Consider the following 25665-nt stretch of genomic DNA (forward strand, 5'->3'; position numbering starts at 1 on the left):
ATATTTTGCAGAGCAACCATGGATGGGGATTGCAGCCCAACAGACACAGAATCTGGTTGGAGAAGCTGTTTCTGCTCCAAATTACATTTTACTTTTGCATTTCAATGTGGAATAATGCCAAGGATTTTGAGAGGAAATCTAAGCAAAATCCTTAAATATCCCATACCACTTGTTAATAATCCATAAAACAATTCACGTTAGATTATATAGGTTCACATATCATAAATAAAATATGTAATTATGAAAAGCAGTGGATACAATCAATCAACTACATTTATTATTTCTAGTATCTTTTTGTTTTCATTTGTTTTGACAATATATTGTCTGTTAATTCTAGGTAAGTTAGAAGAGAGGGACAATGAAAACTTTTAATATACCTTATAATCACAAGAACACATAATTCTCTAGTATGATTATATTCTGAATCACAAAATAAAGGAATAATATGGACAGAAATAAATTGAAGAGAACAGTTTTAGAGCCATAAGGAGAGGCAGGTATTAAATAAAAATGTTATTGAATAATTAACTGTGACATCTTTCTAAAAATGGCTTCAATCAACAGTATTAGTACTTGCTAAGAAGTGAAAAACATCCCCATGTCCATGGGATTACTGTTAAAAGTAATTAGTAATTAGAAAGGATATGATACAGATAGGAACACAGGGGAAGTTTCTGTACAATTTATTTTATATTAAAATAGAAATTCTGTATCCCAAAACATCATCTCAAGTGTGGTGTCAGACCCACAAAAATGATTTTGGTAATTTACTCCCTTAAGGAAAAAAATGCAATAGACCTAGTATGTAACTTTTCATCTAATATAGTATAATTTATTCTATGCATGAACATGTGTGCATACAGACACACACATAAACTGTAGGCCTGCCCAAATTTACACGTTTCTTCCCATTAGGACAGAATTTGTTTGCCCTGGCATGAAAGGGCACCTGTAAGCCAAAAATTAAATCTGTGCTAACTTAAAATTACTTTAGGCGCTGAAGCCCTTTTATATGCCAAGACGGTTCCCATAGCAGACAGGCACTGTGTTGTTTGTTTTGTTTGAAAGTGAATGATAAAAGATCCATGAAATCGACACAGAAAAGCAGAACAGCAGAAAGAGCCGAGGCCTCTCCATCATAGCAGCTTCTCCCCTTTGCTGACTTGGGGAACAATGGGCCCGAGACGTCCAACTGCAGATCTAACACAGCTGTGCATTTCATTAGATGAAGAGCACTACTGACACAAGTAAATAATTAACTTATTCTGGTCCGCTGGCTGTGCTTATGAGACCAGTCATAGCTGACAGATTTTAATACAAGTTAAACACAAAGAGAGCGTAATGAGATTAGACGTTAAAACAAAATATTTAGACAGATTCTGATGAGGAGGGAAGCTACATTACTCTTGACAGGCAATTTTAAAAACCGGCATTTTAAAAAATAGTTAAAATTCTTAATCCTAGCAAAAATCTTTAACAGTCTTAATTGTTGTGCAACGAGGTGGGGATTGTAAGAAGATCTGATCTATACAATATGAAGAAATACAACTGTACATTTGCTAAACATTTTCATCCCAAGTGGAAAGTCTTTTTTTTTTTAGCTTAGAATCTCTCTATTAACCAATTTGCATTTCTTTTAAAATTTTAGCCTGCACATATAGTTAAATTTAATAGTACTTTAAATAAATACTTGTCATATTGTCATATTCTAGAGGAAAAAACCAGAAACAATTGACACACTGGACATTCTATTCCCAGAGCTATGTTTTAAGGTTCATTCAAAGGAAGGAGGGAAAATCAACACATATTACTAAATGTGTACAACTTGATAGCTGAATATTTCCAAAAAGTCTTAGTTTCAGAGTGTTATTATTTTACATTTAAGAGCGAGTCCAATTTAAATAAACACTATTTATTTTCAAGTAAACATGCCTAAGATTAGACCTTCAGTCTTATTTAAATGTATATTTCATTTAGTTATTCAAAATCCTAGCCAGTGCAAACACATCTACATCAATTAGGCTGCAATCCTATGTACACATCCAGGCTAGTAAGGCCTCCCAAACTTCCCAAAGGGCAGCAGAGGGAGCCTTCTATGCAAGCCTTAACTAAAATATATATCCAAAGAACTGTGTTACACCTTGGGGGGAAAACAATTCACTTACCAAAGTAAAGATGGATATGGCCAGTACATAAATGGGTGACACCAGCAGTGGGAAAAGTAATTGAATCAGGTGGAGATACAGCTGTGTAATTCAACATTGCAATACACCCCCCCCCCCTCACAAATAACAAACACTTATCCTTAACTGAAATACTCAGCACAAGAGCGGCTACATTATGTTTATACAGCAGTTAAGACACGTACTATGTCAAATGGGACTTTTTTTGTGCAAAAAGTTGAATCTTGAGTTGAATTTAGGTATATTATAGTATTTATGGACTATTGAGTTGAATTTAGGTATATTATGGTATTTATGGACTATTGTCCATAAATACCATAATATACCTAAATTCAACTCACACAGCCATGTGTTCCCTAAGGCACTGATACTCAATACTATTGAGTACTCAATACACTGATACTGATACTATTGTCCATAAATACCATAATATACCTAAATTCAACTCACACAGCCATGTGTTCCCTAAGGCACTGATACTCAAAGTGGAGGCCCATAGACTAGTGCTGCTACCTGAGCACTGGCTGATAACGCTCTTGTAAGTTTCCAGGAAAGGAAAAAGTGGCACAAACAATTGTAGCAATAGTTTACATTTGCTAATCACATGAGCCAACTTGTTGAGAATACTAAATATGTTCCTTGCAATTTATGGGAAAATATATGTAGCACAGATAACATTTAAAGAACCTGGTAAGAAGCTCACCTAGACCCCCGTTTGAATGGAAACTTGTGTCTGTTCCCGTTTTCAAGACCTTAAGAGATATAATGATGCTTATATATGTATATCTGCCCTGTAAAGTTTTGTACTTTTGTGATGTGTAAAATCCCAGGATTTATCACTGTAGTTGAATCTGATGCTTTCATTTTCATGACTGTTTAAGCCCATATTACTTGGCTATCAAAAAATCTAGCAGTAGGAGTAAAATCATATCCGTAAGATACTTTTCATAATGGTAAAGTTCTTAAGGTTCAGAAAATATAAATAATCTGACTATGTTTAAACCCCTGATTAAATTCCATCATATACAGACAGGGTGCATGCCAGGCCACAGCTAAAGGATCAGAAGCAACAGCTGCAGTGCAATACCAGCTTCTGCTGGAGAGATTAAACATGGAACCTGCCACTGAGAGCCTTGTTCTACATATTTAGCAAGAGATTAAAACCATACTTATCCAAATGCGACCAGGTAGGAGCTTTCATTACAGAGAATATGCCTGGTTTCTTCTAATACAGTTATATCATATGCTTGTATTAGCAATATTTTCTATAGTGCTCCTGTTGAGAATGATCTCAGAATAGGCAGCAATGCTTTAACTGTAATGTTCTAAATATACAGACATTATCAGATTTTTTCGAATGACTGATAAATGCCAAAAGAGCTCTGGATAGTCTTCATAACTATATGTTTAACTATGTTTATTAATATGGTTGATTTTTTTTTCAAATGTACAGCAAACACCACCATCTTTGAGACAGCTCACATTCTTTACCCAAACTTTTAATACCTGTAAAATAACACAAATTAACTTTAGTTTTGAGCTGTGGATGAATCGTTTGTGGAGCTATCTTATCACCTCCTGAATTCAATCTGACATAAAGATGAACTGAATTAAATTTAACAGATAATACATAATACATAAGCAAACTTGATTAGCTTCTTTATTAAAACCATTCTAAATTAGAGGAGGCGCTAGAAGACGATACGGCTTGTACACTGGTTTCCCATGAGCTGCTGAATGGTCTGATGTGATAAATTTGCATAGTCTGAGGCACACAAAGAACTGATTAACTGAAACCTTACAATGCTCCTGAAAGCTGCTATGGTAAAACAATAACCATAGGAACTTTACAAAATGCACATAGCAGATTGATTCAAAACTCTTATAATATGTGTGAGGTTTCCTCCCCTTAAAGACAAGTAGTAGTTGGAAACTTATCTGGGAGATTTTGATTCTGTGCCAAACAAAATACCATAATTTGTGAGAAGGGGGGCTGGGGATGTGATGGGGGAAAGATTTACTGAAAAGGGTCAGAAGGTGACCTGTTTGAGTTAAAATGCTAACTTGACTCTTATCACAGCAAGTTAAGCAGAAGTGTGGGGTTTTTTTTTACTTAGAAAGCTGGGAATCATATGTGATCACTTAATCTGAGTTTATTTTAAGTGGAAAAGAATAAATGATAAAAGGATTTTTTGTTTCTTTTGTGTTTCATTTCACTTCTATATAACTTTGGAATGCTTTTCAGTAATTAAATCTGTCTTTGGATGGGATGGATTAGTTATTGAATAAACAACGAAACAAAACATGAACTGCACTCTGGGGTGAATTTTTGATGCAATTAAAGTAACACCTCTCTCACTCATTTCCATCTTTCAGTACAACTATTAGATGTGAAGTTCCTAAGTCATTTAACACCTGAAGAATAGATTATAATTTTCACTAGAAAGCTTAAAACTCCAGTCACATATAGCTAAACAAAAAGCCTGCACATGGCAGAAATAGGAAGTGACCAGACTCAAAACAATAAGGAATCTTTATCATATTTAGCTGTTTGATGGATAGCAACTATATACAACTATGTATTCTGTACTGGCTCTTTCTCATCCGTTTACTGCCAGTTGTTATAAAGGAGGTTAAAATGGTTCTTTCTGAATGAATTGTTATAGTCTCACCCACAATGCATGATTTTAACTAGTACTACTGGATTAACCTAAGTGCTGTGCCTAATCACATCTTTACTGTGACTTAATTGTATTTTTGCAATCCTATACACACTTATCTTGGATTAAGACCCCTTGAACTCAATGAGAATTGTTTCCGACATGGATTGGAGTGTGAATTCAACTGAATGGTTTTATTTAACTTGCTAGTGAACAGCTGAATCAAAATAAAAGATACAAGTATCTTTAGATATATTGAACATAATTAGTGGCAGTCACCATGTATTTGCTCAAAATATCTACCTTCCTGTCCCCTGTAACTAGTTTTGTAAAAACTATAATCTTAACAGGACATATTAATGAGAAAATGCTAGAGAACCCAAGACTTTTAACGTTGATAGATATTCCAAAAATATTATGTACCACAATGAACACAGAACTGTCTTTTTCTAAAGACACCATCTATTAATTTAAAGCAATTTCCTAAAGACACCATCTATGAATTTAAAGCCATTTATTTCCTCGTTTTAGAGGCATTTTAGTACAGATACTTCAAGGAAGGTTTAAGCCTTTATCTGGGATCTTTAGCTATTATAACAGCCTCTGTTTGCCATTTCAATCCTTCTTGCTTAAATACAGTTCTTCCACTTCAGGAATACTGCTCAGTATTGCTGCTTAGGTCTGTGATCTGCAAGACCTTTGTTGGAGGTGTTAATCCTTTTTCACATGAGAGAATGAGAAACGTTCTTTCAGAGAACTGATATATTGCTTTTTTCACATCAAAGGAGTCTAACTTTACCCCTTGACTGGGACCTCTACAGAAGCAAGAGGAAATCTGGAAATATAATGATCCACGAAATATGGAAATCAGAACTTCTGTTTTCCCCAGGCCTTTCTGAAATCAAGCAATGGTTTCAGCTCTGAAGGATATGAGATAGTAAACGTGGCAAGTAACAGTTTTAGCTTCCTGTGCTTTTAAGAATTTGAATGAATTTATCTGATAAAATGCAACCCTTTATATAATAGGACATCTATATTTTCTCAGATGGATCTTAATTGGCTTTGACTCTCCAAAAGAATATAAGGTGTGGTTTGCAAAGTGCCAGAAATTCCCTTTTCTCTGAAATAATCCAAAATGCAGAAATAAAACAATGGGATGCCCCAGCATATACATCACCAATACTGAGCAGAATACAGGCAGTCCTCAATTACAAATATCCGACTTAAAAACAACTCATAGTTAAGAATGGGGGTAAGACAACACGAAGTGAGAGAAACCAGAAGGGAAAGGAATGACTTATCATGGGGAAAAGGTGTCTCCACTGAAGCTTTCATATAAGAATTATGGAAAATGAAAGCACAGCCAGGATGTACTCAATAATCCTCCACGGCGGCACATATCAGGAAATGTTGAGGAGTTATAGATAAGATTTTGAAAAGGCCATAAGTTTAAGCCTATCTTCTGTTGTCAATGGATTCAGCCTATAGGAAGCAATATATTGGTTAAATGTTAGTCATGTCCAACAATGACAGTCCCACTTCACAGTGGAGGGAATGCAGGCTCCTGTAAGACAAGGGGCTATACTGTTAAGTATAGCTGCTTGGAATGAAAAAGTAGGAAACAGAATCAAAGACTGTAAAAAAATTTGATCTTGAATCAAGAAAAGAATCAGGAGAGCACCAGATTGAATTCTAAAAGCCAACAGTTTGTTCATCGCAATTGCATTCTTCAAACAACTGAAGAGGCAACTGGTGGCCAATATAGAACTGAAACAGATTACAGGGGTTTGTTTTGCTGTCTATGTCCCTGTTCAGAAGATTTCTCCTCACTTTCTGTCCCTGTGATAATTGGATTTTGAAAAAAATGGCTTGTTGTGGAAACAAGGATTGGGGATAACACCTTTTCCCCATGATAACTTTCAGGAATGAATGTCTCTTCCAAGGAGTAGATTTCTCTCACTTCTTGTTGTCTCAGCCCCGTTCTTAACTATGAGTCATTTGCAAGTCGGATGTTTGTAATTTGGCGACTGCCTGTACATAACTGGAAGTAGAACATGGAGGAGCTCCAATCCCTCTGCAAAAGCAAGAGCAAGAGCATATTCCATCACAGACCAGAGACTGCTAATATAAAAAAAATAAAGCTAAAAAAGAACATTAAACCAACAACTGTTCCAAAGTATAACCTGAAGAACACCATTGTAGAATTTAAAGTCCAGGAACTTAAGAGAATCCTGGACTGAAACCAGGGACTTTGTTGAGGAGGAATGCAAAAAGAAAATATCTGCAGCCAAAAAGAAAGAGAAATCTTAATAGGTGACAAGTTCAAGAAGTTAAGGACAGATGAAAAACCAAAGTACTGATTCCGTCGACTTTTCCTGTTCTCCCTCTCCACAAATACATATGCCATGTCTTTGTACCCTTGGTAGATCTTACCGGGGCATCAGGTCACCTGCTAGCAAGGAGTTGGGGTCGGAGGAGGAGAGTCCTGGTGGAAAAACAAGCCTAGGAAGCAAAGGGCCTGGGTTTTGTACCACTGGTGGTGCCACCACTATTTCCTTGGCGGGGAACTGCCATTGTGGGTGTGAAGTCAATGGGACAGTTTTATAGCCATGATCCATGTGATCAATATGGTGACTTCATGAGGACATTGCTGGCAATGATGCTAAGAAGAGGATGGAGGGGGGGAGACAGCCACAATAACAAGGAGAAATAATTTATTTATTTACAGCATTTATATTCAGCCCTTCTCACCCCGAAGGGGACTCAGGGCGGATCACATTACACATATAAGGCAAACATTCAATGCCTTTTAAAATAGAACAAAGACAAACAAACATAGGCTCCGAGCGGGCCTCGAACTCATGACCTCCTGGTCAGAGTGATTCATTGCAGTTAATTGCACTGGCTTGCTCTCCCGCCTGCGCCACAGCCCGGGCCCACTTTTTCCTTCCTTACTTCATTAATCTATCCCCATGACACAGACAGGAGAAAGAGGAAGGAAGATAGAAGTGCCAGGTGGCCAAAGGTTTTGGGCTTTGGAGACTTTGGATTTCAGGATTATAGATCCTCAATCTATACTACCTTTACCACTAATGCTCCCATCACTGCCATATGATTTCTCCTACTAGCCATAACTCTAATTTAACTTTGCACTACGGAAAAAAAAAGACTTGAACATTCATGACTATAATATTAAGCACGTGTACATACTCAATATTACTGTCCTTGCCTTACTTTTGCTGAGCTTTAAACTACAATAGTTATAACAGAACCTGTTCACACCCATGTAAGTGAGAATTCCTCTGTTAGATAGATCAGATGTGGCATTCATGCACATATTTTCAATAATTACAGGAATGAAGAGTCAGGGTATCATCTCTACACAGAAAAGATTTATGTCAATATACCTGTATACTGCAACACACTATTCAGAGCAGATCTGTAAGAATGCTTCGGTTATTCATAAACATTTACAATCCAATGATTTTGTAAGGTATACCTTTTTGTCCATGGCGACTGCTAAATTTGTCTCCAATTTCTGGGCGTCTGGTTTGTCTTAGCAATATTTTGATCAAAAATGCATCCTCTGCATTTGAAGAGATCATGACTTTTTCAATATATGAATCAGTTGCACCTTTGTAACTAATTGAAGAGAGAAAAATATAAATCCAGTCGACAAAAATACAAGTACATTAGTCATAGTAAGTTGTCTGTGGAATACCAATTTACTGCTTTAGATTTCTCTGGCAAAATCAGCCTTTTCTATACTGAAACATATTGTCAAAATGGAATTTTTAATAGGAATTAAATTGTAAGAGCTGGAGTGGAATATCAAATAAAAAGAATTTTATGCACATAAGGACCAAGAAAGCCACAGGATCACTAATAAGCTTGAAAATAACAAACCATATTAAATGAATGAGACAAATGTTGTAACTGAGGCCTTTTATGAGAAATGCTTCCCCATTTACTTCCAGAAAAATTAATTGCATTAAAACAGTCCTGGAGGACCAGTGCAGTTAGTGTTAGCTTTTATTGGTTTTTCTAATTTTCCTCATAGCACTGGATCTTTTAGACATGTATCTTTTTGGTACAATAGACTTAAAAGAGAGCAAAACTGAATATGAGATTGATATGGCTTTAAAAATACTTATGTTTAAACCTGAGACTTTTATTTTGAAGGAAAATCAGACATGTTAGGTCTTACCCTGAGAGGAGCTCCTGAGAAGGGGCATCTCCCCTCTTGGGCCAATGATTTTGCATTTTAAGGATGTTTAAATATAGCTAGATAGTTAATTTGGCCCACAATTGCTTTCTTTCTTCATCAGGAAGTGACAGCAGCAGCAAGTTTAGGAAGGAAAGCAACCTAATAAAATATGTGTTTCTTTGCAGAAAGAAATAGATATCAAACAATGCCAGAATATTGCAGATACCATGTTTTGCTACTAAAATTTAGTGGCAAATGTCAGCAGCCATTTTTGGTCGGGAAATAGGGCTATTTAAACTTTATTTGGAAGGAAGTCGGAGGAACATTAGTGGGGCACAAAATAAGACTTGGGGAAATATATACTGTAGGATTTTAAAAATAAGATATAACAAACAGGACATACGTTACGGGAACATCTTTATATTGTGGTTGCTGGGGTACACTGCTCCCTTCCAGAGGAGTCTGCGTCACAGTTGGCATTGATTTATTCACAAGCACCTGTTTGTTTTCTACTTTTTCACCTGTAAATACATGGAAATACATGCAACTGATCAACAGTATGAAGCGTTTCTATTAGTCTTCAAACAGTGGAAAGACTGACAGTGAACAGGCTTAGAATTTTGAAGGGTTTTATTTTCCAACTGGACAGCTAAAGTTATAAATAAAGGTTCTCTCATGGGTGGCTAACTTTGGAATGGTCTCTGCAGGGCTTTGCACCCAGACTGTCAAATTTAACCAATCAGCTATGACAGCTTTGTGTTAATCTAGACCAGAGCTTTCCAAACATTTCATTTTGGTGACACGCCATTTTTATCCAGACATCATTTTGTGATACAGCAATTCAGTTTTACTAGCAAACTGGAGGTGAAATCAACCCCTTTTAGGAGATACAGACACATCCATATATTGTGATTAAAATTTGCTTGGACACACAACATGTCTCATGAAAACCATTTATATATTTCTAAAATGTATGATTTATTGCTTATTTCACATAGACTCACAAGGTTTCTTGTTACATTCATGTGACACATCTACACACTGCTGCAACACAGTTTTGAAAGCTCTGATCAAGACATTCAATTGACTCTGAACTTTTAGGGGTTTTTTAAAATGCTAATTTGGAAAAAAAACAACTTTAAAATGCAATAGAAAGGGGTTTGTTCTGAGGACAATTATATGTATAACCTTCGATTTCTGTCTGTGCTACACAAATGATTCTTTAATGAACTTGTGCAATACTTCGTACATTGGAATGAAATAAGTAGTAGAACATATTTCTTAAAATATATAAAAGAGTCACATTATTCATACCTGGAGAACAAATACCATCAGCATCTAAAATTTCATGCCGCCAGATTGGCTTGTGTGTAGCTGCATCCAGCATAGGGCCCATCACTTTGTCAAAAGTCTGATTGGTGTAACGCTTCAGCGTACATTTAGCATTCTTGTACACAAGGCATCTTCCAAAACCTTTGAGAAAGCGAGGCTGTCAATCATAAGTACTGCCATAGTTATCTCAGAAGATGGCCAAATAGGTCAATGCTATGTTTCCAGGATATTATTTAAATGCATTGCATAAATCTACACTGCATGCCTTTTCTTCAGAAAATCTTAAGTTCAATATCCTATGGTTTAAAAATAGGCTTTAAAGTCAGGAAGCAGTTTCAATAAAAGCATGAAATCTGATTATACCTTAGAATCCTGGAAGAAGAACACTGACAATCTTAAGTTATATTTTAACAGAACTGCGATACAACTGAGATTGAGATGTTCATTTTGCGATTTTCAGGTGAAAATTTTAACAAAATACTATGAACACAAGAGAGTAATTTTTTTCTGTCATGGATTCCCACACTTCCTTTTCTATGAATCTTAGAGAAGAAGCTGTGACACTGACAACTTTTGCTTTTAAGAAATCAGACTTAAAAATAAATACATAAATACATTGGGTTTCTTTTATTAACTCGAGATATTGTTGGAACATATTCATGTCTGTAAACACAAAGCTAATAACATTTAATATACTTTAGAATACAAACTGAAACATGGTTTTAGGGTTTTGCACTGTGTACCGTTCAGTTATACCAAGTAATGCTAGGCAGTCTTTGATTTCCCCCCTAATGTCACTTGTCTACCATAAGGAAAACATTCTGCTTTAAATCATGTCTGCTATTGTTTCAGAAAAAAAGAATAAATTAAGTGTGCAGACATTAACGCCAAAGATACATGGCTAGGAATACTAGTTTTGTTGCCTGGCAACTTGTAGGAAGGGTGTAAGCATGGAGAAAGTGTGCGAGAGTGTATCAGTACAAGTCAGCACAAAAGTTTTTTTGGCCACACAGAGTAAACCTTGGGCGCATTACAATATTATACATTTCATAGAGGAAATGGCATTTACAAAATGATTGATAGCACAATTCTAAAACACACTGTTATTCAGACAAGTCTGACTGAAATGAATGTAAATAATACTCATTGATTGCCATAGCGTATGTCTTCAAAAAACAGCATTTAATACATTATTTCAGTTAGATGCTAATTTGGTTAAATAATATGTTTCATTACAGTTATACCTATAAGTACCACTTATTTTAGAACTATAGTTAGCTTAATAGTACTACTCAAATGAATGATGAGCCATATACATTTGTTAACCAGTTTAATATTAGGGTTTTCTTTGTTCATTTTATTTGCTGTAACAAAGTTGCTTTAATCAAATTGTTACTGCAACTTTTATTGCTTCAAGGGATCTATTCTAATAGGCCTAAGAATTGGATTTAGGACAGTTCGTTTTCCCAGTTATCAAATTCATAATGATATTCAACATATGCCCTTTTTGTACTAAAACAACCAGAACTCAATTCTTATTAGGTTTCATTTTTATCGAAAAGCAACGTTTAAGACATGATCCAGTCAAGTCCCAATAATTTTGAAGGAAAAGTTAACACATGTGCTGAAATATCTCCCACTGAAATAAAATAAAACTGAAATAAAACTTAAAAGCCCATTTGGCTGGATTACGTATCTAGGTTATAAATGCTAATTCAGGACTACCTTTAAGAATATTTTATAGTATTTCCATGTTCATCACATTAAGCATCATCTTTAAATATTTGCCATTGCTTGTTTGATTCCCCCCCCCCCCCAAGTTAACATTTTCTTCACTAAACCATGAATAAAAGGTATAATACAACGGATAATGACCCAATTCAAACATTACAGTACACTATGATTTGGTAACAGTCTTGGCTTTAGTTTGTCTGCCTTAACTATAGTTTACCAATTTAAATATTACACCAAACCATGGCTCAGACCAGTGGTTAACAAACAAGCAAATCATGGCTTGTCAGATATTACACGAGCCAATTTGCCTTTACTTGGATTTAATGAAAAGTATATATGAGGTTGCAGCAAGAACATAGCCATCTTTTCATGAGATAATGACAGAACATAATAAATTTCTTCTCACCTCTGTCTAAAGAAGCTTTATTTAGGACAAGAGCATCTTCAATATCATAACCGCTGTAACTCATCACGGCAACGGTGGCATTCTGCCCTGCTGGCAATTTCTCGAATTCTATGAGTTCTATGGTTTTTGTCTTAACCATCGGTCTCTGTGGATATGCCAACAGGTACATCAGAGTATCTATCCTATTCCTCTGGTTGTATCCAATGGTACCTGCAATTAAGAAAACAATGCTCAACAAAACAATGGGGCTGATGCTTGTTATTACTGATATTGATGTTGCTGGTGTGACAGATGGAAAGGAACAGAGATACAGTAGGAAGGTACAGCACATAGCAAACTCTATTATGCTCTGGTTGACTTCTGCATAGGCACAAAATAGCTCATATGAGTCGAGCACAGAGACTGCAAAAAGGAATGCGGTTGTCTATTGTGACAATAGACAGGTGGTATGGAAATGTTATCAGAAAACTCAATGAGTATTTTGGCTGCATATAATTCTGTTATTACTTCCACATTAAGAAAAACTTAGGAGTATTTTATACTATAATAAGTTATCGCTGATCAAGATCTAAGTTTTCATCACTGCCGAAATGCTCCTTCCAAGTTTATCAATTAAACAAAAATGTATGATCCATGACACATTTCCACTTTTATACATTAGCATTTTCCAATTCTTAAAAAGAAAAGAAAGAAAATGAGTAGACAGAATCTGAACCTCTGAGAATACCTATCCACTTTCGGTAACATTAACCACAAGAACCCATCAGCTTTTTTCTTATGCTACAGCTAGGCTGAGATCAGCACAGCAAATTTTATCTAAGTACTATCTAGAATAGGCCCCCTGGTGGCACAGTGGGTTAAACCGATGAGCTGTTGAACTTGCTGACCAAAAGGTTGGCGGTTCGAATTTGGGGAGCGGGGTATGCTGCCGCTGTTAGGCCCAACTTCTGCCAACCTAGCAGTTCGAAAACATGCAAATGTGAGTAGATCAATAGGTACCGCTCCGGTGGGAAGGTAATGGCACTCCCTGCAGTCATGCCAGCCACATGACCTTGGAGGTGTCTACGGACAATGCCAGCTTTTTGGCTTAGAAATGGAGATGAGCACCAACCCCCAGAGTTGGACATAACTAGACTTAATGCCAGGGGAAACCTTTACCTTTACTATCAGTTGTGGTATTCTAATTGTAAATGCAGTATTTACCTGAATTTAGTAACTAAAGGGCATGAATGAATGGCTTTAAGAACTGTACATGTAAAAAAAAATCCCTTTTCACAAGCATGTATGGGAAAGCACATTCCTGGCACTTCACATAAAATGTTAGGATCAGTATCGTATTGGATCAAACAGCTCCTACAATACACAGTAGCGTAAAGGACTGGACATTTTGGCCCCTCACAAAATGTCGCAGTCCAGACTTCTACCAAGAGCAATTGATACATGCACAGCACTGCACAAAGTGATCCTTTTGTACTACACTGAGTTTTTGGACCTGGAGTTTTTGCATCAGATAGAACCATGGCTGTGTAGTGCGCATGGAAGCCATAGCTTGGCTATGGAAATCCACTGGGTGACCTTGAGCAAGTTTCATTCTCTCAATGAAATGGCAATCCCCTTCTTAACAAATCTTTACAAGAAAATCTCATGATAGGGTTGCCTTTGGGTTGCTATGAGTTGCAACCAACTTGAAGGCCCACATAACAACTGAGGAGGGGGAGAACACATGGGATTCCCCAGATAAATGTAGGGCATAAGTGTCATAAACTGTTAAAGAGCTCATAATTGCTTGAGAATTTGTTATCTTATTATCTTTTTACCTGAAATAATTTTCCCGTCCTGCTTATGCCGACTGTACACTTCCCAAAAGATCACTTTAATATTGTAATACATTTAGAGCACTTATGTAATATAGGACCTATTTCCCTAGCTCTTGCTAAGCACAAAAATTGTGTTTCCGAGACAGTGCAGGCATTTAAAGGAAGGGGGCAATATTGAGCAACGTGTTCTTCTTTCCCAGCAGGGAGCTAAAATGCTATCTCAATAATCCCAAACTCTTGACAGCCCAGGAAATGACTACATGGACTTGAACATGTCTCTCCTGCAGGACAATACAGCATCAGTTAGTGGCAGCAGGGGGTGGGCAAAAACGAATTCTATTTTCTTCTTTTTTTAAGGCCAAATATATTTGATGTGATCACCGATGATTCACTATACAGACATACTCAAAACGTCGATTTGTAATAAATTTACCAAATTAAATATGTACCAATGTTACTGAAGACAATTAGTAGCAAACACAGATTGATAATAGAAAGAACTTTCCTACAACGGTGATCACAGAACTTCTACATGAAAGCAGTCTTTAGCAAATGCTTGAGACATGAGTAGAAAGTATAAAATGAAACAAACAATCAAACTCTGTAAAATACCAACTTTAAAAATGGACTTTTATCTCGTCTTTCTTCAGTCAGGTGCTCAGCAAGAGCATAAACAAAGCCTTACAAATATTACTAAAGATATTCAGCAGCTTTTGTGTTCCCAGCGTCAGCAGTAACGTCAGAGGATTGTATCCAAGGAGCTAAATGTGCAAGACCCGGGGTCAAAGCAGCTGAATACACCAACCTCAGAAAACACAGACAATGAATTGCAAATGACACTGAAAACAAAACGAGAAAAAAAGACCTTCACACAGAAAACGACAAAAGAACTCTACAGATACTGAATTGGCTTTCTGTACACACTGATCCTGCTTAACTGTGTGTGGTAACTAACCAAACCTTCTGAGGCTAATAGTTCTAAAATAGAGTCCCCAGGGGGGAGAAACCCAATAAAGAAAAGGAGTGCATTTAAAATTAAGAGAGATATATTATTCCATTTTTCAAATGCTTCCAGTACAGTATTGTATGAAAGTCTAAGATTACTGCCAGGAAAAAATAAATGCAGGATAGAAAGAATAATTTGCAACTTTAGAATTTAGTCAGAGATTATTTAGGATTCAAAATTTATTCCATAGTTACTATTTAAAACACAGTTCACTTTCTTGACCATGCCTTATCAACATAAATAGGACACCATAAATGCACATTTCTGTTTCTGGTTACAATTATTTCAGAGTAAATACCAAGGGACTATGGGGTAGGTAGGAAATAGCTATCATGAATTAAGTATAGTAGAGAGAAGTAATGACTAACAAAACTTGATCACCACAAAAATGAGTTTCACTTCTTAATGAACTTGAAGTGTGTATGCATTTTATAACGATTCTCAAAATGTGTGATTCAGGGGACAAAACAAGGCCATTGTACACAGGGAGCAGAGAGTACTGGGTTCATTTCAAGGGAAGGAACAAAACCACATTTTCCAGCCTTGGGTTCCCATGCCAATTTAAAAGAGAAAAATCATTCTCCAAATATCCTACAGAATTCATGCTGTATTTCATTCATATAATGATTTATAACATACTTTGTACACTATTTATGAGTGCAGAGGTTGCTGAAAATTAGATTGTGTTAGGAATGATTAATTTATATTCATACTAACAAATATATACTGTCTGAAGTATATCTATGTGCTGTCAGTAACAAAGTAACAGCCCATGCACTTCTAAAGTGGGATAACTTAACTCAGATTGCACTTACTTAGCACACATGATTTTAGTATTTTTGCTAATCACTAGTAAATTGTAAGTTCCAGCATTTGCAGATTTGTCTAGAATGGGAGAAAACCTTATAGCGAAAACTCGATAATAGAAGGGTGGGGGGAAAGGCAATGTTCATTGTTATAGAATTTGTCAGTCATATTAAAAATAAAACATACTGGCTACTTATAGGGGAAAAAACCCATTGTCCAGACACCCTGTCTATTTTCTGAGTAAGGGAGTTGTTAGGGAGTTGAAGTCCAAAACACCTGGAGAGCCAAAGTTTGCCCATGCCTGACACAAAGGAAGCTTCCAATAGTAGATTCTATGCTCTTTTAGAATGACTATCATTAACAATGAGATTGTATCCTTAAAATATCAGCACTATATGACTTACACAATATTGTAACTCCTAAGGCACATAAGGCTTACCCAATCCAAAGCTTATTGTTTGTTTGTTTATTTATTTCTACCCGCTTTCTCCCAGATTGGGGCTTAAAGCGGCGATTGTAGACAAAAATGTTACAACCATAAAAAAGAGAAGGTTGCTTACCTGTAACCATGTTTCTCCGAGTGGTCACCTATGAAATTCGCACTTATGAGGCGGATGCCCAATGCACGGGCTATACATGCGTAAAGGGGAAGTGGGCCGGGTCTCCGCCAGAGATGATCTAGAAAGCTCTAGAAGATTCCGTAAACTGTCAGCATAGGCTGAGGGATACCATATGTGCGATTTCACAGTTGACCACGATGGAGAAATAAATATAGTCATCAAATCACAACATCGCATGAAAGTTATAAAGCCCACAACAACATAATAAACTAACCCAATATAATGTAAACATTCAGTAGAATTAAAATATCATCTAAAATCCATTCCTAAGACCGTAGTCAAGCCCATTATCAGAAGTCCACTATAATTTACACATTGCACACATGTGTTTGGAGTACCACTATTCTCCTCCAATAGCGCTTCCCCATAGCACACTAGTAACAGCCCATGCACTTCTAAATATTGTGACTTACACAGTATTGTAACCCCTAAGGCACATATGACTTACCCATAGCTTGTTTCCCCATAGCACACTGGTAAGTGTTTCTTGGAGACTGGTTATGATGAGGGTAAGGAATAAGACCAGCACAGACACCAAGAAGAGTGAAAGGTTCTATCTCTAGATGTGTTGTATCTCTTAGAAAGGGGAGAAGACATCACTTGTAAGATTTCAGAAGGCATGTATTTTACACATTAGAAGATCAAATATTTATTTTAGAGTTTTTGAAAGTGTAAAATTCACAAAGATAGGCAGTGACAAAGGGAATGGCCACTATAAGACATGCATTCCAAGTTATTCTGAAATTACATCTATTATACATCGTGGAGCAATAATTTTAGCTGCTTTCCTTGATCTAGGGATTTCCTTGATCTGGGGAGTAATTTGCTAGAAGACAAAAGGGAAACACATTTATTCAGGAGCTTCATGAGTACATTTATATGGTGCTCTGAAAATATGTAACTCTTAAAAAATGAAAGGAAATATTATAAATTCCCTTTTGGGACTTATTTAATGAACATATGAATATAAGTGTACATTGAGCTAAATACCTTTAAAGCACCAGATCCTGTCTGATCTTAGAAGTTATGCAGGATTTATTTATTTATTTACAGTATTTATATTCCGCTCTTCTCACCCTGAAGGGGACTCAAGGCGGATTACAATGTACACATACATGGCAAACATTCAATGCCATATTAACATAGAGACAGAGATAGAGACACAGAGGCAATTTGACATTCTCCAGCTTCCAGCTTACTGAGTGTATGCTCGATTCCGGCCACAGGGGGAGCAGCTGCTTCATCATCCACTGTGACACAGAGTTCTTGATAGATACGTCCTCATTCCAAATGCTGCTGGACGATTTTTATGGTGTCGTAAATTAGTTAAATTAGCCTCCCCGCATAAGCGATATCTAAATTTCCTACCTGATAGATGCAACCATCTTTTGGGTTGCTTAGGTCAACAACGAGCAGGGCTATTTTTTTTAATGGTCGGGTGCTCACTCTGACACGGGCTGGCCTCAAACTCATGACCTCTTGGTCATAGTGATTTATTGCAGCTGGCTACTAACCAGCTGCACCACAACCCGGCCCAGTTAGTACTTGGACGTGAGACCATCAATGCACACCAGGTGTTGTTGGCTATATTTCAGAAGAAGGGTTTGGCAAACTACCTTTGAATATCCTTTGCCTAAAAAACCCTATGAAACTCATAGGGTCGCCAGAAATTGATAGAAAGCACATACACCTATCTCATCAGCAGCAGCATGCAAACACATGTAGTATTCAGTTTTCTCATTCTTTTAAGCTACTCCCTATACAAGACATCCATTCATATGCCAATACCAACCATGCAATAATCTAATAAGAATACTTACTTATTGATGGTTTGTTCATATAATGCAATATTGCAATCATTTTCCTCATTTACATCCAGATATTCAACAAGACTTTCATGTAAGAAATCTTCAAAATTCCTGAAAGTAGAAAGCAGTGTTTCAAAACAATGTATAGTTGCACATTAAAACTGAGGAAAGCACTCATGGAAGGCAAATAACTGAACTCACGTTTTAACATAATATGAGAAGCAGGAGAGCGAACATGAGTTGATCTTGTGCTCTGATATGTAACTGCTTTATAAAGACTCAGGTCCAGCTTAGCTCAGTACCATCTACCCTGACTGGAATTGGCTCTCCAGAGTTATAGATAAATAACTTTCCAGTCCTAGTATTGAAGACTGAACCAATTACTTTCTCCATGCAGAAACCATGTAGCACCCTGGTCCCTGCATTTGGGTTCCAGAATGAATGGTACAGAAGGGTTTTATTTCTCTTATTTTAAAATTTTATTTTAATTATTATAGAATGCATATAAAATGCTGTTCATTCCCTCCTCCCGCCCTCCCTCATGTTTGAGCAAGAGAATGGAACAGACAAGATACCTTTTGCCCAGCACTTACCTATAACCTTGTGCAAGTTCTTCCATATGCTTCTCAGTAACTGCAGGAGTCTGCTTCTTCACAATAATATAAGGTCTGGATTGGGAGAAAGAAGGAAGGTTAATTAATACAGAGTGAATGCATTTCACACCTGACATAAGATGACACTGATTATGGGGTTTTCCACCTTGAGGAATATGATAGAGCTTTATAGTTATATAGTGTGTTGAAGCAGAATGGATTAAAGATTCCAAGCTCCTGGGATATAATAAGCTTCGAAGAAAAGTTAGACACTTAGATGGAATTAACAATTAAATTAGAGAATAAGTGAAGAATGAAGTGATTCCTCTTATACTGGAATATCGGGCTGTTACTTTTCAGTGACAGATGTACAAACTGAAAGGATGACATAAGTAAACAGTGGTAAGTCCCACTACTAAGTTGACTTGGGATGACAATTTTATGGCATTTATGATAGAGAAGCGTTGTCATGACAAAACATTTAAAGTGTTTTAAAAGATATTTTAGTTAAACAAAAGATGACAAGAATGTACAACAATGGTTTGGAAATATTAGGGAGAATGGTGCACATTGTAAAAAATGATTAAAACTGTCAATCAGCTTAAAATGTTGTATTATTTAATTGCTGGGATTCTGAACATTAAAAGAAAATCCACCTATTAAAATGAACTGTCCTTATGTTGAAGGGATCTGGGAGTGGTAAGAGCCATAAAGCAACTCCCACCATTCTTAGAGTGCACAATTTCCACCCTTGTTTTAAAGCCATTTGAAGGGCAGTAGTGCAACAATAAAGCATGTTCTTAGGATACAAATGTACCAAGTTCAATCTCTGTCATTTCCAGGTCATGCTGGGAGATTTCTGGGAGAACTGCTTGTGGTCAATTTAGGTAATTCTGAGAAGGTGGATAAGTGTTTTGACTTGTATAAGCTAATCCTTCTACATTTGCATGCTGGATTTCCTAAAAAGAAAAGCCACTGAATCAAGACTGGCTGTGGAAAAGGAAAATTTGGATTCTATATAGTAGCAAGACATTTAGGAATCTCAGTTCACACAGTTTCTGCTTTTATCAATCCCAGCATTGCATAATTACTTTTAAATTCAGGTTAGTTAATTACAACAACTTTACAGCTTCCCTCTGGGATGTCATTACTCAAGGCTGCTGTCCTTAAAATACATTTATAAACATAAAATGATTGGCTATATCAAGTCAATTATATCATGTAGAAGATCTATTCTTCTATTGATGCTTACATTGCAGCTAGTCAACAGCATTTTGGGAACACAAGGAGTGTAACATATTAATTTGTCAATCAGTAACATTACTTTTAAAATACCAGTTCCATTTTGGAGAGAATAAAAAGAAATGTGTGATTGCACACTAAATTATAAAGCTAAACTATCAGTCTTCAGCCAAAATTGGAACATTGAAGGGTTTCCACTACCACTACCCACGGAAACACAGATACAAAGAATGGCATGCACAATCGAAACGTCAAGGGCTGCAGCTGTTTGTCCAAGATGATCTTGCAGAGTGCAGTAAACAACTACAACAAACCCGGGTATTCCACTCCAAAAGTTGAAGCTAACAGTTTAGAGGCTAATTAGTGCTTTCAAACATTGAGGGGAGAAAACAGAGCAACTGCAAAGTGGCCAATGGAAAAAAACATCACAACAAAAACTGGGAAACTAGTGAAAACCAACTGGTCATCCAGTGCCAATTAAGACTGGTGTAATTTACATGATTGGCTTTTTAAAATCAGTAGGTGGCTGTTTGGCAGCCAGGTTTAGTGTCTGTGTGTAAATCTGCCCTTGCAAATGAATTGAGCAAAAATGACAGATCTGGAGATCAACGCAATTGGTGCAGATAAAAGCAATGTTCAAGATGCTTACCGGCACAGCCTTCCTCCATCGGAGGAAATATATACACATCTATCTGTCAGATTTGTTGAGATAGAAACAAATTCATTGATATAGCCAGCTCTGCGCATCAACCGAAATGTGTAGACCAGTTTCTGATGGTCTCGAATGACACCAAGAATGTTGCCTGTTCAAGAAAACAATTATGTTATAAATAATTATGTTATATTGTCTCATCTTCTTCTCCAGCTCCACATTTCTATTGCTTTTGAGGCAGACAGGGCCAGCATAAAATGTGGCCTGTTTTCATCAATTCCTATCTACAATCTATAGTCCAGCTTAAATGTCTGGAAGAAGTTGACCATGGAGGTCGCACTGGAGGAAGTGTTCATTCGGTGAATAATCAAATCCGCAAAAGTCATACCCAAAAATGTGGAGGGACAACTGTAAACTATTTGTAACATTAAAAACAATTCAAAGCATCCATTTAAAATGAGACCAAAAGGACGTAAAGATTAGTATAATGCACTATTAAAACAGTCAGATTCACCCTGCCCCCAAAATTATAATTATAGAAGACTATGAGTCTTTTGGTCCACACAGCAAAAGCAGTTCTCCTTCCTAATTATAGCTATTCTACTCTCTCTTTGTAGGTAGCAGGTACACACAGAAAAGCACAGTTTCTTAATCACAATCCAGAGACTGAATTGACCGAAGAGGACCATAAAATTGGCACAAATCTAAATACACTGGTCTTTAAATGTAATCATTTTGCTCTAAAACGAACCCTCACTACTTGCTTCTGTAGTTTTGTAGTTATCTAGAGAGAGCTGTCCCAAAATGGGATCTAAGCAGAAAGAGTAATAAATTATATTAAAGTGATGGGATCTTAATATTCAGTGTTATTAAAAATCTTATGAAGCACTACTGACGCAAGCCTAATTCTATTTTGCTTGATTAAAAACCAAATATTTTTGTTAGAAGTGCCATACCATTAAGAAAAACAAGAAAGACATTTGGATATGAAAGTTCTTCTCCACATAAAAGGTTTACATCTTCTACTCCCAGGTTACCAGCTAATTTAATAATAGGGCCATCTTCCATATCAGTTGTAATATGAGTCATCAGTGCTAGGTTTTTTACCAAGCCACAAGCCTGAAGAAAAGACAAGTTGAAAAAAAAGGCACATAGTGATCTTATATGAACTCTTACAATGATAACTAGGGGTAATGCATTAGAAGGCTAGCATTCCTCTCCCCATGTCCAAGATACATTGGTACAAAATACAGTGTGCTAGGATTTGGTTCCCTGCTCCCCTGTGGATACCAAAATCTTTGGATTTTCAAGTCCCATTATATACAACGGTGTAGTAAAATGGTGTCCGTTACATAAAATGGCAAATCGAGCTTTGCTTTTTGGAACTGATTTGGATATTTTCAAACCATGGATGTTTGAGCTGTGGATAAAAAAAATCCATGGATATGAGGAGCCAATTGTAATTATGTCTGGTATATGGCAATATTCAAACTTAGTTATTGTCAACTGTGACTGGAGTGACTACATCCTGTCCAGTTTCGCACGACTAAATCCTAATGAAAGAAATAATATCAGAAACATAAATGGAACCTATATATATTTTGGTCAGAAGTATAACCAAAATGAGCTCCATTGGGACTCTTATATAGAGGATATAACCTTAGTTTTAATTAAATTACATTCACTTGATCTTCACTAGTCTTAAGACTAACATTCCTGCTTTGGGATAATATCCACCAAGCATAGCAGAACAACATACATTAGTGAAACTTACTTTCTCTGGATTGTTTTCAATTTGCAAGAAAAATCAAGGCGAAAATAGACAGACATTGTGGGACAGATTATCAATATATTAGCAGATAGGTAACACTGCACTACACATTACTCTTGCTACTAATTCAAGAGACTTTTTGTTAGTGACTTCATATTCTAATCAATAAAGAATTAATATTAAAAAGCTTATAGCCAACATATCTCAAGGACCTGACATTAGGTTATAGAACTCAAATCCTTGGTTGAACTGCAGACATTCAACAATACTTCTAAAATACTGTTTGCAATGTCTTTGTTGTCTTCAAAGGCAAGCCATGCTTGGTTGTTCCAATTACTTCTTCCTGCTGAATTGCCTTCTCTCCAAACCAGAAAAAGGCAATTGTATCAGCTTACTGCTGATTCATAACAAACCAAAGTTCTGAGGATCCCTGGTTTGTCATGTTGTGGGAACCCAGTGAACAGTCTATGGTTTGTTTAGCCATTTCCACTGCAAGCAGGAACAATTAAGCAAATAGATTATTAATGACAAGTCAGGGTTTCTGTCTTGTGGGGATATGCTCATGGTAAAAGGGGAAGGAAATGCAGTTGGCAGTGCTTACCTCTCCTTCAGGAGTATCTGATGGGCAAAGCATACCCCATTGAGATGGCTGCAGTGATCGAGGACCACTCACTTTTCTTGTCTTTTCAAACTGAGAAGAGATCCTCGTCATCATTCCCAAAGCAGATATGTAGGATAAACGGGATAATACTTGAGTTACACCTTGACGATCCATCTTGAATCTCTTCAGTGACCAATTACCCTAAAGGTCAAAATTTAAGAAACGTCTACCAAAGGGCAGTACAAATAACTTTCCTGTGTCTAATCAGTACAGGCTGACCATCCTTCATCTGGAATCTGAAATATTCAAAAATCTGACTGTCCACTTCTGTGGCTGAGATAGTGACACCTTTGCTTCTGTTAATGCACTGGGAGCAAGCTATATTTCACGCATTAAACTATTAAAATATTGTATATAAAATTACCTTCTAGCAATGTGTATAAAAGTGTACATGAAACATAAATGATTGAGATCATCATCATAATTTAATTATTTATTAATCGCCCTCCATCCACGATGCTCTAGGCGATTTACAAGATAAAATTGTAAAGGATAAAAATACATACATACAAATATTGATAAAATTAACATAGATCAAAAGCTCTAGTAAAGAGCCAGGTCTTGAGTGCTAGGGTAAAAGATGAAACATCTTCCAAAAACAAACAAAATACTTACAGTAGAGATGGCATTAACCATGCCATTGGTGATCTGATCTTGCCGCATGTGCTTAACAACATCAAATTGGGCTGCCCTCTGCTTAGGAATTACTTGATCAGCAATCTTCTTGAGTTCAGAGTTAAATTTTTTGAATAAATCTTCAAACAAAAGGGAAAGAAGCTGTAAGAAAAAAGCAAGATTTAGTGCAATGGTCAGGCAACTCACCTAGCAACCAACGGCACCCAATAAATGTATAAATTGTAGCACCATTGTTATATGTTGTTCATTCTACTAAGACAATGGAATTTGCCATGTTCCACTTTATATAAAAAGTTAACTATTCTAGTCTATCGACAAACACAAGTGCTGGAAAATGTAACCACTGCACGATGACATCATGCACTGTTATTTTGAATTATTATACTTTTAAAAACTAGTAATAGCCAAAGTTTTTTTTAAGTAAGCTGAAACATAAGATATAAAAGTACAATAAGTCAGTAATAAAAACAGCACAAGATAACACAAATAAAAGAAATATTAGCAGCAGGGGATAAAATAGTTCAGCTTATAACAGTTATTTAAAACCACTAGGAAAAAAACCAAGTCAGTAGAGGCCCAAAATTAACCAAAATAGTTCTTTGCTGTGCTTTTCAGTTTGGGAGGATAAGGTCTTCATCTGGAACCAGAAATACCAGCAGTGTATATTGCAAGTGGGTCTCGCTAGTGAAGACATTCCATAGACAAGGTGCCACCATGAAATAGACTCTTTACCTTGTTTCCCTTAGTGAAAGCCCCTTGGACCAGGACTCACCATCAACTCATAAAACATTTTGGCACAGTAAAGGAAAAAAACAACCTAGTAGGAGCAACAAGAGAAAGGTTTGATGTTGATCTTGAGGTCCAAATAGGTTTCTTGTCTTTTCTCATGAACTTTAGAAGCAAAATAGCTGAACTAATCTATATAACACTGGAAATTTCTACTGAAAAACAATATAAATTTCTGTAATAAAACAGATGTGTCAGTACCTGAATAGGCTTGTTTTAGATTCCAAACCTAATATCTAATGATCACATATTGACTCCCAAATAGCAATTTAGTTTTTTTGGGATGTAAATCTTTTTAAAAGGATGGCATATTATTGTATAAAAATGCTAATCAGCTTTTGCATTTTAAAATTTCTAAAGTAGAGGTAAGCCAAGAGGCTTCCGCTGCTGCAGTATGACAACTACCACAAATGAACAACCATACAATGGTTACTCTCAATTTCAGCGGTCTTTGCTTTGTCTGTATTTAAATATTTACCTATGCATTGTGCATTTATTTTAATCTTTAAAACATTATCTTTATCACTAATTAGATATTTCACATTTTAGTCTGCTTCTACTAATAAACTTTGCTGGTATCTTAAACCTTTTTAATTGTTACATAAGAAATCACTGTTTCTTTCCTTCCTTCCTCTCATCCCCCAAAATAATAATCATAAACTTGGCAATTTTGATCCAAGCCTTGCTTTTACAGAAACATTAAAAGCCAAAAAGACTAAAATTACTACAGCTCTTGAATGCCAA

The 25665-nt window shown here is 36.3% G+C and overlaps 1 protein-coding gene across 1 annotated transcript in view; it reads right to left on the bottom strand.

Moving 5' to 3' along the window:
- Nucleotides 1-25665, bottom strand: part of polr3b (RNA polymerase III subunit B) — a 66579-nt gene that overhangs the window by 13338 nt on the left and 27576 nt on the right. The window contains exons 13-23 of the mRNA XM_003220918.4: nucleotides 24115-24276; nucleotides 23440-23640; nucleotides 22024-22186; nucleotides 21065-21218; nucleotides 19174-19248; nucleotides 18593-18691; nucleotides 17221-17348; nucleotides 12523-12732; nucleotides 10365-10523; nucleotides 9454-9571; nucleotides 8343-8485 (exon numbers count right to left, since the gene is read on the bottom strand). Coding sequence (XP_003220966.1) covers nucleotides 8343-8485; nucleotides 9454-9571; nucleotides 10365-10523; nucleotides 12523-12732; nucleotides 17221-17348; nucleotides 18593-18691; nucleotides 19174-19248; nucleotides 21065-21218; nucleotides 22024-22186; nucleotides 23440-23640; nucleotides 24115-24276 — 1612 coding nt within the window. The remainder of the gene's footprint in view (nucleotides 1-8342; nucleotides 8486-9453; nucleotides 9572-10364; nucleotides 10524-12522; nucleotides 12733-17220; nucleotides 17349-18592; nucleotides 18692-19173; nucleotides 19249-21064; nucleotides 21219-22023; nucleotides 22187-23439; nucleotides 23641-24114; nucleotides 24277-25665) is intronic.

This window comes from Anolis carolinensis, chromosome 5 (assembly GCF_035594765.1).
Source record: "Anolis carolinensis isolate JA03-04 chromosome 5, rAnoCar3.1.pri, whole genome shotgun sequence".
Lineage (NCBI taxonomy): Eukaryota > Metazoa > Chordata > Lepidosauria > Squamata > Dactyloidae > Anolis > Anolis carolinensis.